The sequence below is a fragment of the Cetorhinus maximus genome, chromosome 11, assembly GCF_964194155.1.
Source record: "Cetorhinus maximus chromosome 11, sCetMax3.hap1.1, whole genome shotgun sequence".
In the NCBI taxonomy this organism is placed as follows: Eukaryota; Metazoa; Chordata; class Chondrichthyes; order Lamniformes; family Cetorhinidae; genus Cetorhinus; species Cetorhinus maximus.
Window position 1 is genome coordinate 29,559,501 of NC_135889.1, and position 16,161 is coordinate 29,575,661.

General features: G+C 42.9%; 1 protein-coding gene across 1 annotated transcript in view; it reads right to left on the minus strand.

Annotated features, from left to right (window-relative positions):
* unc80 (unc-80 homolog (C. elegans)) overlaps positions 1-16,161 on the minus strand; it is a 535,199-nt gene that overhangs the window by 399,082 nt on the left and 119,956 nt on the right. The window contains exons 12-13 of the mRNA XM_078551715.1: positions 10,860-11,128; positions 2,991-3,320 (exon numbers count right to left, since the gene is read on the minus strand). Of these exons, the coding sequence (XP_078407841.1) occupies positions 2,991-3,320; positions 10,860-11,128 (599 nt within the window). The remainder of the gene's footprint in view (positions 1-2,990; positions 3,321-10,859; positions 11,129-16,161) is intronic.

Consider the following 16,161-nt stretch of genomic DNA (forward strand, 5'->3'; position numbering starts at 1 on the left):
ATTTTCCATGCACACCACGTATCACACCCACCACCAGCGGGCTCAGAAAATTCCGCCCAATATCTGGTGTATGTTATAAGAATGAGTACAATCTGAGAAAATCAAATATTGATGTGAACCATGGTTCCTGTGCTGCTAGGAGCATGGACGTATCACACCAAAGGGGACAACCAAGGATGCAGAATGCAAGGTTATTCTAGAAAGTTCCATAAAGGAAAGGGAGAAATTTTTCATCATTTTTTCTCAGAAGATTAAAGAGGTTGGATGAAGTACATGATGGAGTATGTTGTACATACATTATGAAAGGAATTAGATTTATGAAACGAGAAGTTATTCCTCATTAAATGCCCTCACGTTTTTAAGGATGGTTGGAGTTGGAGACTGTGGAATCAGTTTAGGTGGAAATAAGGAATAGCAAGAGGAAGAAGTCAGAGGTGGGAGTCGCCTCACTGTAGGACAATGTATAAATTGGGAAATAATGGAGGTGTGTAAGAAGGGCGTAACGATTTTCGTGGATGATTTTAATCTGCATTTTGACTGGACAAATCAGATTGGCAGGGATAACATGGAAAACGAATTTGTAGAGTGTATCAGGGATTGTTTCTTAGAGCAATACGATGCAGAACCTACTCGGGAACAGGCTATATTAAGCAGATATTTCATAATGCTCAGCAAAAATTTATCCCGGTCAAAAAAAAAGGACTCGATGAGAAGGATGAACCACCCGTGGTTAAGAAAGGTGGTCAACGATAGTATCCAATCAAAAACTAAGCCATACAAAGCAGAAAAAAGTAGTGGTAGGCCAGAGGATTGGGAATCTTTTAGGAACCAGCAGCGGATGACTAAAAAGCTAGTAAAGAGGGAGAAAATTGATTATGAAAGTAAATTGGCTAGAAATATAAAAAAAAACAGCAAGAGCTTCTATGGGTATATAAAAAGAGAGTGGAGGATGCGACTGGAGAATTGTTAAAGGGGAACAGGGAAATGTCAGATAATTTAAACCAATATTTTGCATCGGTTTTCACCGTGGAGGACATTATAAACATCCCAAAGATATCAGGTACGTAAGGAGCTAATGGAAAGAAAGATCTTGTAACGGTCTCTATCACGAGGGACAAAGTATTTGACAAAGTAATGGGAATAAAGGCAGAAAAGTCACCAAGACCTGATGGCCTGCATCCAAGGATCTTACAGGAAGTGGCTGCAGAGATAGTGGAGGCATTGGTCAAAATATTCCAAAACTCTCTGGATTCCGGGAGGGTCCCAGTGGATTGGAAAACCACTATAATGTGACCCCCCTGTTCAAGAAGGGAAGGAGACAAAATGCAGGAAACTATAGGCCAGTCAGCCTAACATCTGTGGTTGGGAAAATGCTAGAGTCCATTATTAAGGAAGAAATAGCAGGACATTTAGAAAAGCTTAATGCAATCAAACAGAGTCAACATGGTTTTGTGAAAGGGAAGTCATGTTTGACAAATTTGCCACAGTTCTTTGAGGATATAACAAGCAGAGTTGATAAAGGAGAACTGGTAGATGTAGTTTATTTGGATTTCTAGAAGGCATTCGATAAGGTGCCACATATTATTGCACAAGATAGGAGCTCACGGTATTGGAGGTAATATATTAGCACAGACTGAGGATTGGTTAACACACAGAAGGCAGAGAGTTGGAATTAATTAGTCTTTTTCAGGTTGGAAAGACATAACTAGTGGAGTGCCACAAGGATCAGTCCTAGGGCATCAATTATTTACTATCTATATTAATGACTTGGAGGAGGGGGCAGAGTGTAATGTATCAAAATTTTCTGATGATACAAAAATAGGTGGGAGGGCATGTTGTGATGAGGACATAAGGAATCCGCAAGGGGATATAGGTAGGTTGAGTGAGTGGGCAAAAACTTGGCAGTTGGAGTTTAATGTAGCAAAGTGTGACGTCATGCTCTTTGGTAGGAAGAATCAAAAAGCAGACTATTATTTAAATGGAAAGAGACTCCAAAAAAGTGCAACATAGAGGAAACTGGGTGTTCTAGTGCATGAAACACAAAAAATTAGCATGCAGGTGCAGCAAGTAATTAAGAAGGCAAATGGAATTTTGGCCTGTATTGCTAGCGGGTTGGAGTTTAAAAATAGGGAAGTCTTGTTACAACTGTACAGGGTGCTGGTGAGGCTACACCTGGAGTACTGCGTACAGTTTTGGTCTCTGTATTTAAGAAAAGATATACTGGCATTAGGGGCAGTTCAAAAGAGATTCACTAGGCTGATTCCTGGGATGAAGGGGTTGACTTATCAAGAACGGCTAAACAGTTTAGGCCTTTATGCATTAGCGTTTAGCAGAATGAGGGGTGACCTTCTGAAATGTACAATATTCTGAGGGGGCTTGACAGGGTAGATGTTGAGAAGATGTTTCCACTAGTGGGGGAATCTCAAACTAGGGGACACAGTTACAAAATAAGGCGCCACTAATTTAAACCTGAGATGCAAAGGAATTTCTTCTCTCAGAGGGTAGTGAATGTCTGGAATTCTCTACCCCAGGGAGTTGTGGAGGCTAGATCACTGAAAGTATTTAAGGAGGAGGTAGATAGATTTTTGAAATATCGGGGAGTTGAGGGCTATGAGGAGCTGGCACGAAAGAGAAGTTGAGGCCTGGGGCAGATCAGTCATGATCTTATTGAATGGCAGGACAGGCTTGAGGGGCCGAATGGCTTACTCCTGCTCCTATTTCTTATGTTCTTCTTAATGAGATGCTGCTGCTTTAATTAACATATGCATTGAACAGTATAGTTTCTTCAAATTAAGCTCTTTAAACAAAAACTATCCCAAAAAAATGTTCTTCATCACTTTGCATATCATTTGTACATCTGAAGACACGCTTAAAAAATTAAAACCCTAGCCGCTCTCTGTTTAATGCACTGATTGGCTTATTGAAAATAAGTGATATATTTCACACACTTTGCAACCTTTGAAAGCTAACTGTAGAAAGCAGCAACAAACCTGCTCCTGCTCTTTGCTCTTTTTATCTCCATCATCTCCTCCACCTCCACCTCCTCCGCCATCTCCGCCTCCACCTGCACTTCCATTTCCATCCTCTGGTGCAACTCCAAACGCACTAGATGATCCTCCTGGTGCTCCTCGCTGGGTGACTGTTTCTTTCTGCCATTTCTCATCCATATTATTCTCCTTATTTTCTTCAATTTTGTCATTCTTATCCACTGATGGAACCACCTCCAGTTGCAGCAGGCAGTCAATGATGTTCAGCCCCACATCACATATACGAGAACTGATATCATGATTAAGTACCACAAACAAAGCTTTTAGAATTACCTAAAATGTTAAAAAAAAGTACATTTACAAATACAGTAGCAAGCATTGTTTCAGTACACAGGTGAGTAGTTAAATATTGTAAAGATCCTAATTTAAAAGCAAAAAGGTCAGAATAAATGTTGACAACAGTCCTTTGACTAATCTACATTTGGCCCTATTAATACAGCTCTGCATTAAAAACAAAGCAAAAGAGAGATCTGGGGATAAGTTTTTTGGTCATTTCCACTAATTGTGCACCCAGATTTCAACGCAATCAGCCCAAACCAGTACAAAAGATCAGGGAATTTAAAACACAAGTGAGAAAAGACTCTTGTGTTCATGTTTTCTGCTGATTCAAGTTTCAGTTTGCCCAGATCTGACAGAGTCCACAAAACCCATCACATCCCTAGCTTGAAATTACAAGATTGCGCTAGTTTGAGAAGGCGCTTCAAAGTGTGTTCATTATCTTAGGCACACAGGCATAAGTAGAAACATTTTGAAGCCCACTCGAGGTGGGCCAACTGTTGGGGTACAGGTTGCCCAAACAAGGAGGACACCGAATGTGTAGCCAGGCCATTAGGGTTTACCTGGTAGTCTTGCCATGTGGAGTGGGCATCCGCACTTAAGAGCCTTAAATAGCTCAAGGATGGGTGGGCAGCCTCGCACTTATACTGCTGCTGGTAAAATACCAGTGGAAGCAGGTAGGTGATGGACACAACGCCTCCAGCCATCCCACCAATTTTACCCACCTACTGCCTGCCAGCCCACTCCAGAGGTGGATGCGTAAAATACTGGCCTTTATTTTTGTTCCAATTCACTTGTACTTCTTAATATATGTATCTCCTCCAACAAAGTTCAAAGCTGTCTAAGATGCGCACTAAAGTTATTCAGTGAACAGTCTACTTACAGTTTCAATTCCCAGGAACTATAACTATGATCTCAGCAGTATGGGAAATCAAATCATTGTCTTCCACGATAGTGCTTTTGGACAATGGTGCTTAAATGCACGCTAACACTCATTTTCTCAAGGGCAATCATTATGATACCGCTTTTAAGAGAATATGCAAATAGGTAAGCATGTCATCATTGAACCAAGATGTAAAACAAAAGGTAACCAACAGTGTGTGTGTGTTGAATCTCTAGGTTCGGCCCGTTTGCTGGGCTCTCTGTAACTTGTGTACATTAGTACTAGTCTTTAAATAAAAGAATCTACTACCAATCCTGCATGAATGATCGGTGAGTTTATGTGAAAAAAACAAGAAACACAGCATGTTGGCAGTGACCTATGTTTGAAGACCAGAGGAGGAGCCACAGATAAGATTTGGTACAATACAGGCTGTCTGCAGCAAAAGCAGGGGCTGTATGTACCAGGAGGCAGAGCCCCTCTACAAACATTACTGGAGCAAAACATTGAGTGCCTGATTTCAGGGGTAAGTGTGAGCATCAAGACAATTCAGGGTCACACTGGTCTTGAGTTGAGATGAAAAGCTATGGAGACATTGAGGCATCCTTGGGTCCCATTCACACGCAAAACCACTTTGTGGGCAGGGCTAAGGATGAAAAGTATGTGAAACGGGGAAGCAGCACCACTGGCTGCAGGCAACAAAAACAGGAAATTTTTAAAAAGCAGTTGCATTTTTGAATATCTCAGTGGAGAGATTCTAAAACTCCTGTGATGCAGAAGAGTTTGTAAAGGACATGAATTGCTTGCCACAGGTGTCCTATCCGAATTTAGGCTTTTTAAATAAAAAATGGAAATATGCTTTTTAGATCTATCCATCACAGAGCTAGATAAACAAGCAGTGAAAATAAAGGTAGCCATTAGAAACAAGTGCTCCATAGAGTCAATACTTCGGGCCTGTCTGAGGAGGATCAGAAGGACCCTGTTAAGCTGTGGAACATACTGGAGGGTCAGCTTCATGGAAAAGGTGAACTTCAGAATACACCAATTGGAGCTGTTGGCTCACACACAACAGCCACAAGAATCAATCTATCAGTTCATCACCGTGATAAGGGCAGGGACTGTGGTTTTCAAAAGCTGAACCGTCGGAATGGATAATGGAGCTAGTCATAACTTCAACGCCAATTGAAGCCTTTCGAAGAGACCTTTTGGAGAAAAGAAATGTCATGATATTGACACACTGCTAAAAGACAATAGAACATAGAAAGCCATTGTGGCTTAATGATAACACGTGTAAGCATTGGGGATGCCTACAAGTATTGGCACAGTAGCTTTGATTCAGAAACCAAGCAAGCTGTGTGGGAAGTGCAGTCTCCTGTCTTTCAATCCAAGACCTTTGCAAGGCGTGCACTCCAAGAGGGCATTGGGCATACTGATGCAGGAAATCAGGCTCAAGAGGTGCAACCAGAGGTTAAAATAAGACACGACCAAACAAAAAGTACATACAGCATACTGGCAGCAACAACAGGGACCAACGTAAACACAAGCACATACATGAGGTTAGTGGTAAGGCAAACCAAGGTGAAGATTTAAATTGAAGAAATCTTCAACTAGAAAGCAAGTATATTTTCCGCATTGTGAATGTGACATAATGTGTGGCTGAAGTCACATAATTAGAGGCTTTTGCTACTATCAGAATCATATGCCCGACAAAAAGCAGCCAATACACACTAACTGTCAAGGCTGACACTGGAGCAGGTGTGAACATCTTGTCAGTAAGAATGCTGAAGGACATGTATTTGGATCATTGGGAATCAATGATATAACGTACAAAAGCCAAACTGACTGCACCCAGTGGGTCACCTATCGTATTGGTAAATTGACACTCAAATGCAGCTTCAGCAAGTCTGCATGGAAACCCCAAATACTCTACCCAGTGGACATGAGTGGGCGTCAGCAGTAGCAAAGTTCCCGGTGTGTACGGAACTCAACATTGTGACCATGCAAGAGATCACCAATTACAGCAGAAGAGAAATGATGATATTGTGTCAGTCCATGACCTACAACAGATGTACCCAAACAGATTCAATGCTATAGGAAGTTTCAGAGGTGATGCTGTACTACACCTAAGGGAAGACTCAATCCTGTTGATCAACCCTCCTGAAAGGTACAGCGCGCATGTAGAGGAGAAGCTTCAGCTTGAGTTGGATGACATGGAGTGTAAGGGCATTATCCATCATGTACATAGCACACCAACTGGTTCAGCTGTATTACGTGCAAAGTGATAAAAGATGGAACAATAAAGGTACGCTTGAACCCAAGACCTCTAAATCTCACTCTAACGAGATGGCTCCAAAGGTCTATCACAAGTGCAAACCAATTGGTTGAACATAGAGTGCAAGACACCTGCTCTGGTATTCGGTATGACTAGATTCCATACGTACACTGTATTTTGGCACACTGTTGGCAAGCCATTAGAAATGATTTGGCATGAGCCACTGATAAGTGAAGCATCCAGGCTATAGTGACTTCTAATAAAAGTACAGGGATACAACTGCGAAGTCCAGGGTAACAAAATGGTTCAGATGCACTGGGGATGCACCAAAAAATTGCAATGTTTTGCTAGACCTACAAGTGGATGGCATAGACATTTAAGTAGAGTGAATCGGGGCTTGGGGGCGGCGGTGGGGGAGGTGGGAAACTATTCACTGGTTGCAGTCATACCTAGCACAAAGGAAGATTGTTGTGGTTGTTAGAGGCCAAAAATCTCAGCCCCAGGACATCACAGCAGGAGTTCTCAGGGCATTGGCCTACACCCAACCATCTTCAGCTGCTTAATCAATAACTTTCCCTCTATCATAATGTCTGAAGTACGTATGTTCGCTAATAATTGCATTGTTTTCAGTTCCATTCATAGTTTCTCAGAAAATGAAGCAGTCCATGCCACCCGCATGTAGCAAGACCTGCGATGATATCCAGGCCTGGGCTGATAAATTGTAACATTTGTGTCACACAAGTGGCAGGCAATGACCAACACCAACAAGAGAAAGTCCAACCACCTTCCTTTGACATTCAATGGGATCACCAACATACATTGCCCTTGTCATCAATATACTGGGGTTACCATTGACCAGAAACTTAACTGGGCCAGCCAAATAAATATTGCAGATACAAAAGCAGGTCAGAGACAGTTGTGGAGGCGGTGGGGTGGGGGGGGTGGTGTGGCTGGATTTTCATGTCGGAGGCAGGGGAATCAGGAAGTAGGACTAATTTTTATTCATTCATGGGATGTGGGTATCATTGCCTGGGCCAGCATCCCTAATTGCCCTTGTTCAGAGGGCATTTTAAGAGCCATTGGTCTGGACCAGGTAAGGATAACAGATTTCCTTCCCTAAAAGACATTAGTGAACCAGTGGGGTTTTTACACAATCGGCAGTGGTTTCACAGTCATCATCAGACTTTCAATGCTAGATTTTTATTGAATTCAAATTTCACCATCTGCTATGGTGGGATTTGAACCCAGGTCCCCAGAGTATTACCCTGGGTCTCTAGAATACCAGTCCAGTGACAATACCATTACACCACCGCCTCCCATGATTCCACAATCATGATCCCGCCTCAGTCTTGAGACTGCTGGAAGGAGGGATCTTCTGGTGTGTGAAGTGGCCTCAATGTGGGCCAAACCCAAGTCTGGCAGGTTAAAAGCCTCCATTCCCAAAAAGCCTCAGCCTGCTGCTTCTGATGCAATTAGCAACTTATCTATACACCTTTGAACCTCCTGACACTTTAAACAACTTCTCCCCACCCAATCCCCTCACCACCTTCACCCATTATCCATTTTATGAACAAGCCCGATTATAACAGTTGACAGCCAATAGACCATAAGTCTCTCTGAATAAACAACAGACTCTTCAGGGCAACTGTATAAACAACATGAAGTACTTGTGGCAGGATTAGGCAGTTGGATTGCAGCCAAGAGCCCATAAAACTCCTTAAGGGAACAAACTGACCTCGGAACTGCTACCTAAATAGATGCCCAGGTGGAATCCATAAAAGAAATGGGAAAAGATGATATATTTACTCTTGGTTATCATACTAGACTACCCTTTCAGTAGCTTGGACAATACACTACCTTCTTATCTATCAGCTGAACTTTTTAGTTCATCTGAAGACTTTTCCACATTTATAATGTTGACTTTTTACTTGGCAGCTTGTCAGTTGGCAGAAGTAACAATCTGGCAAATGTATCTGGCAACATTGTTTGTATCTTCGAATCACAACACTGTCAAAACTCACTTTACTGAACAAAGATACAATTCAAGCTTCAGCATATCATGATGAACTGTAAAAGAGGCAAAACCATTTTACTTACCTTTCAAACTCTTCCCACCTCCAATCCATGGTTCATGCCTTCATGCAGCTGGTGTAAAACCCAGCAGCTGCTAAAGTCCAGCTGCCTTCATGAAAATTAAAAAACTGACCTGAGACGGGCTTTCAATGAGGCCACAATAATTGCCTCCTTCATATGAGTGAGTGGGTTCTGGGCCTGCTACCTCCCCTGCCATCATGAAAATGGCCGAGGGCAGGAACGGAGGCAGTTCTTCCTGCCACCCCACTCAGCGCTCTTTTTTTGGGTCCTGCCTTCATTTGCTCGCAATCGGGACCATGAAAATCAGGCCTTGGCTATTCTAAAAGCAAAAAACTGCGGATGCTGGAAATCCAAAACAAAAACAAAAATACCTGGAAAAACCCAGCAGGTCTGGCAGCATCTGCGGAGAGGAGCACAGTTAACGTTCGAGTCCGTATTTTTACAGTTCTGAAGAGTCATACGGACTCAAAACGTTAACTGTGTTCCTCTTGGCTATTCTATGTTGAGTGACTCACCTCATGACTCCCTAATGCCTTTCCACTGCCTACAAGGCACAAGTCAGGAGTGTGATGGAATACTCTCTGCAAAAAAGTTTGATCAGCACCCTGTAGGCTACCTTAATCATTCATTCCCTCTGACACGAGCGAATGTGGCTGCAATGTGTACAATGTACAAGATGGGTTCCAGCAATGCCCTATTCTTCTTCAACAGCACTTCCTATATCTTCGACTTAAATTATGTAGAAGGAGAACGACATCAGGTGCTTGGCAACACCACCAACTTCAAGTTCTCCTCCAAGTCACACGCCATTCTGGCCTTGAAAGGTATTATCATTCCTTCATCGTGGATGGATAAAAATCTTGGAAGTTCCTATCTAACAGCAATAGTACAGCAGGAGTACCTTTACTGTACAAACAGCCACAGTTCAAGAAGGGGGCTCACAAGCAACTTCTGCAGGTGCCTTTGGAGATGGGCAATAAATGATGGCCTTTCCACCGATGCCTATAAACCCATGAATGAATAATAAGTTTTAAAAGAACTTGAGCATAATTTAAATAATTACACCTATATTAATCATCGACAACATACAGCTGCATGATGATAAAAGAGAATCTTTTGCTCCAGTTCAGTTTTAGCAGTAGCCTTTTGTGTTCATTATTTAGGTCTCATTGCACTGTTGCTGATTGCAATAATGATCATATTGTAGCATTAATGATCATTCTGCAAAGCAGCTGATTGGGATCCTCTGGTGGGCAAGTAATGTAATCTGTAACCTGTAATCCGTGTTCAAGTTTCACATAAAGTTAACCAAATTCATCTGGCAACTAGAATTTTCCTCTGGCAACTAGAACTTTCCTGTACTATAATAAACAAAAAAAAATTAAATAGGTGCACTGCACAAAAAAACCCATTTAGCTACGTAATAGCAATGCTTTAACTTATTCAGTTCTCTGCCCAAAGGCAGGCCCAACCCACAGCACTGTTACCTCCTCCGCAACTGAGGCAAGGAAGCAGCTCCCAAATCCACCCCAGCCAGAACAAGGATCAAACCCCATGCTATTGATAGCAATTTGATCCAGACAACTGTCGGGCCTCCCCCCACCAAGTCCGAGTTGCTGCAGCAACATTACATGCATGTTGTAGCCTCGAACTATGAATAATGATGGTAGAGGCTCCAATTTCTTTTCCACATATGGCTAACACTAGTGTGTGTTGGAAGGATTTGCAAATTGATACTCAGCTGCTTGGCCACATTATGTGTTCATATTATGAACACATCTCCTTTAGCTACAAGTCTCAGAGTCAGACTTGAACCTAGAACTTCTGGCTCAGAGGCAGGGGCGCTATCAGTGTGCCACAAGACCTCACAATACTTGTTACCTCTCTGTAATATTTTTTGTTACATACTTTGAAGCCTGCTCTTAATTTACCTTAACTGCAGTGACCACAGCTGCTTGATTTTGTGTGTAAAAAAACTATTTAAAATACAGTAAGTTTACTTCTGTTAATTAAAATACAATTATCCAGTAATTCAAATTGAGTAGTTTTAATAAAAGACCACGAGGCATTTTTTGTATGATTTCAATTCAAATCAATAGAGAATTTGAAGTAAGCAACTTAAAAATAAGAGTAGACTGCAGATAATCAGAAAATGGATATAATTTCTTTAAATATCACTTTGATTTTCCTGAATGATTGAAATGCTGATCATTGAAAACTTAATTCTTCATGCCTCATTGCACTTTCCAAAGTCATGTTACATTCTGTTTTATTACTTAAAAAAAATTACCCCTAGATCAAGCATCCCATTTTTCTTGATAAAATTGTTAGTTCCTTCCATATTTTCTGTTTCTTCAAGGCTACTGTAGTTTATACAGGAGTCAGTCAGACTGCGGGGCAGATTAGCACATGCCAGTGGCTCATGGGTCAGTTCAGGTATAGTCACTTGGTTACATAGCTTTCGCATGTGTTCACTGAAGAAATCTGAATATCCCACATTGAAGGAGGCTACTGTGGTGTTGAAAGTGGCCACAGTGATTGTGGAAATCTGTGATCTCACTGCAAAATATAAAATTAAAGATTTCACTTTACAGCTTTTAACTCAATTTGCTAATATTTAAGACTTAAAATATAATATAATGACCCATAATTTCCTGGAACAATGCAAACAGTGTATGCCACTAATTGTGCCATTTTGTATTCCAATCTTTTCATGCAAATTTACTTCAAAATTTCAGATTAGTTTTCCAGAAATAGATTACAGCAAGCATTATGTCCAATCAGGAACCTCAGAAACAACACAAATACTTACCCCTTCTGCATCAATTAAGCAGATTAATATTGGCATTACCTGAGTCATAGAATTCTGAATTTCCTATTAATTCATAATGATGAATTTGATCCCTTACAGGAAATAGTTTAAGGTATGGACACACTCTATTCAGTTTCAGGTACTTTCCAAATTACAGATGTTTAAAAATATTTATCTAGTAGATAACATTAGTAATATAAGTTACCGGCAAAGTCTCAGAGTAAAGAAACCAGGGGCAATTTTGGGCTTAATTTTGTTTGGTTCTCAGGTGAGAAAGTGAGGTAAAAGGGTCCAATTTCACGAGACTGTGTCCTGAAGCCAGCTCAAAGTAAATCCCTTCCCAGTGGCACCGGGAAGAATAAGAGAGGAAAACTTCAAGTGGACTACTGCTTGCCAAAAATAATCAGATAATGCCCAAGTCCCAGCTTCAGACACGGCTCAGGGCTCTGGCTTCTGCTCCACAGTATGCCAAAAACAGGCCAAAGTTAAATTTTCCCTCATTCACACTTTTCAGCATGGCATATGCAGACGCCTCAATGCCTTACAAGTTGCACATTATATACATACGAACACACGAATAAGAGGCATGAATAGGCCATGCAGCCCCTCGAGCCTGCTCCGCCATTCAAAAAGATCATTGCTGATCTGAATGTAATCTCAACCCCACATTCCTGTCTGCCCCCGATAACCTTTCACCCCCTAGTTAATCAAAAATCTATCTAGCTCTGCCTTAAAAATATTCAAAGGCTCTGCTTTTGAGGAAGAGAGTTCCAAAGACTTACAATCGTTGGAGAAAAAATTCCTCCACATCTGTCTTAAATGAGCGACCCTTTATTTTTAAACAGTGACCCCTAGTTCTAGATTCTCCCACAAGAGGAAACATCCTCTCCATATCCACCCTGTCAAGATCCCTGAGGATTTTAAAGGTTTCAATCAAGTTGCTTCTTACTCTTCTAAACTCCAGTGGATACAAGCCTAACCTGTCTATCCTTTCCTCATAAAACAACCTGCCCACTCTTGGCATTAGTCTAGTAAACCTTCTCTGAACTGCTTCTAACAAATTTACATCTTTCTTTAAATAAGGAGACCAACACTGTGCACAATACTCCAGATATGGTCTGACTAATGCCCCTCACAATAAATAACATTCTATTAGCTTTCCTAATTACTTGCATACTAACCTTTTGTGATTCATGCACTAGGACATCCAGATCTCTCTGAATCTCAGTGCTCTGCAATCTCTTGATATACAAGAAACTTGACACACAATGACGAGCAGGAAGACTTTCCAATGCTTTTAACTTAGAATGAAATGGGGTTGAAATTGGCCTACGCTAGCAGCACGGAATGAGTTTGTAGAATAATTGGCTGCCGATTCACTATCATTCTACAGTGGAAAGAAGATGAGGCATGGTGAAAAATCCACTGCCAATTTAATACAAGTCCATTTCATGCTGTTAGTGTATGGTCAATTTCACCCCTGATATATCAAGAAAGAGCAGAGATTTTATTTGACTTTAATCAATTATTTTTAACTCTTGGGGCTGAATTTTCATTTGGGTGAGGAGTCACTTTTCATTGCACCAATGGTTCCACTATGATTTTTTTTTTGGCAGGATTCTGATTTTGTTCCACATTCCCTACCCTGCGCCATTCTCCTCTGGCCTTTTGCAGGTTGGGAATAGCTAGTATGCAAAACACACATTCCCTCCCCTCCCAACCCACCCCTCCCCCACAACCACCGAGGTTGTGTTATCCATTTTAAATGGGGGACAAAAACTGGATCTCCTCCTGCACACCTTTTTCATCTGGTGGAGCAGGGTTTGGAAGTACATCAGGTTTCAGAGTTTATGAAGAAAATGGAAAGCCTGCTGAGGAGTTGGGAATATTCTGAATGGTAAGTGTAAAATGTTTTTATACCTTCATATAGCACTATTAGTTGCAGCGTTATAATGTAGGTGTGTTTTAATGCACTGATTCATCGTAGTGATCTATTCTGCAAAGGTAAGTTGATCCTTACATTGACCAGCATTGTGTAATTGTCTACATTCATTACAGTACTTTTCCAATGAAGAAAATATCATAATGTATTAAAAAATGTAAAGAAAAATGTCCTCAGCTGTCATGTTTTTGTGCTCTGGCTTATTTGGACTGGTAGGTCTGACTTTTTTTAAAAATGCTTCTCAAGGTAGAAAAAAGCTGTCTGCTGCTCCATTAATTGAAAGGCACTCTGCCTTAAAAGAGAAATGGTTACCTGTTCCGGCAGTAGAGCTGGAAGCTTTTGTTGTGACAGCTGTTTCATTATGAATACTTGGCTGGGTATCAAAAGCTTAGATCAGCTGATGGTCTTATTGATCCAACAACTACTGAAACTTCTATGAGCCTATAATAACAGATTATGTCCTTTATGCAGTTTCTTGTTTGTTTACAAACCTAACAGGCACTTAAAGGATTACAACTTTTATTTTACCCTTGGGTTTATGGTCCAGTATCGATGATAGGGGATGGAATCGTCTTTACCCACTGGCAACAGGCATGTTCAATGCCATGAGCGAACAATAAGGTGAGAAGGCCAAAAGTCAGTTTCACAACGTTGTGAAACCAGTTTGCGATCGTCTGCTCCACCCGCCATTGGCAACCGTACTTCTCACCATCGGACATCGGGAACCTCATTATAATACATCTGCATATTATTATAAGCTTAGCCCGCTGGAATTGTCCCTCTCTCTCTGAAATGTCCATCCACAGTGATTGCATGCTGATGTGGTTCACAACAGCATATAAAAGGTGAGCACTTGCCCTGTTGCACTTTGAGGGGAACTCGGAGGTGAGTACACAGTAACATTGCAGAGCACTCGCCCTGTTGGACTTCAAGGTTGAGGTATGTGTTGGTAACGGGGTGGGGGGGGGTGGTTTAGAGGGGGAAAGGGCTGCCCGGTGGTTGAGGCGACTTGGGGGGTGGGGGTGAGGGTGCCCTGCGGTTGAGGCACGTTGCGGGGGGGGGGGGGGGGGGGGGGGGGGGAGTGGAGAGGAACACAAGGAGTGCCCTGTGGTTGAGGCGTGTTGGTGGGGGGGGACAAGGTCAGACCTGTGGTTGAAAGTAGTGCACAAGCACATGCAGGTGCGGGGGGAGTGAGGCGGCCATGCATTAGAAAAACCTTGTATAAAGTGATTATTCCTCTGCAGCTGAGACAGTTCAGGCACAGCCACATTGACATGCTTGGAGTCAGGTCTCTAGCTTCTCTGTCCACTCAAGTAATGCAGAGGCATCAAAGTGCCACCAAGTGCTCCAGTGTTTTTCACCCCTCGGGCACAGACTGCAATGCAACGAGAGTTTTAGTGGACTGCAGAAGACTTGGACGACTGGGCACGTTGTACAATCTCCTTGCTATAGCTGGCCATGGAGCAATCACTGGTGGAGGCGCTCACAGACCCTTGTAATGTCATCATCCCAGTTTGGACCAATCACCCCCATGGTTCAAGCTAACAGTGCAGCCTTGCAGTGTGGATTAGGAGAATGCCTGTGCCTGAGCTGACAGCACAGTATGCAGTCCAATGGGCAAAGCTACTGCCAATTGGTCAGGTGGAGTGGGGCGGAGGAGGGTGGGGTTTTGGGCAACAATGCAGCGCAATAAACTCTGACCATTCAAGTGATGGCCAGCACTCTCCGAGATTGCGTTAAGAGGCCTTCAGGCTTAACCAGGACAGGTTCTTAGATCATCCATGCTAATCACACGTCTCTCTCTTCCATCCTGCAGGAGGAGTACATCAGGATCATGGAACCTGGTGACCTAGCTGATGACCTAGCTCCTTGTAGCTTATAGGGAGTGAAGACAACTGAGAAGAAAGCGACTGAGGTGCCTGGCTGCACAGAGGGAGAAGTAGCATCCTCTGGAAGAAGGGGCGGCTGGGGTTCCTGCACACGTCACTGAAGAGCCACAGCGAGCCGTCTCTGGTCAGCGCCTAGCTAGATCAAGGGTCATTAGACGCCATCTTTCATTCCTGCAGATGGCCGAGAACCAGCAACTGCAGGATTTGGGACCACAAAAGCGACTACAGCCCTCAATTCCTACGCCAGTGACTCCTTTCAGGGCTCCACAGGTGACCTTTGTAGGATATCACATGCCTCCACCCACAAATGCATCCATGAGGTCACGGATGCCATCTTCACAAGGGCACACAGCCTTGAGCATTTCACTCAGCACCAGGACAGCAAGAATGCAAGAGCGATTGGATTTGCCCAGATCTCGGGTTTCCCACAGGTGCAGGGTGCCATTGACTGCACTCATGTGGTGCTCAGATCTCCATCGTGACACAGTCAACTGCAAGGGATTCCATTCACTCAATGTGCAGTTGGTGTGCAATCACCACAAATGTATCCTGCAGACCTGCACACAGTTTCCAGGGAGTGTGCACGACTCCTACATTCTTAGTCAGTCTCAGATCCCTGACATCTCCCACGGCCCAAAGAAGCTACAGGTATGGCTCCTTGGGGACAAGAGCTAGCTGCAGAAGACGTGGCTGATGACACCCGTGCGGTGGCCTCAGACTGCAGCAAAGCGAAGGTATAATGGGGCTCATGCTGCAACTCACAACTTGGTGGAACAGGCTATCGGGATGCTGAAAATAAGGTTCCCGTGCCCGGACCGGTCTGGTGGAGCCCTACAATAGAGTCCGCAGAGGGTGTCACGCATCCTCATTGCCTGCTACTCCATTTACAACCTGGGGCTGCAACAGGAGAGGAGCTGGCTGAGGAGATGGAGGAGCTGGAGGTCTCCTC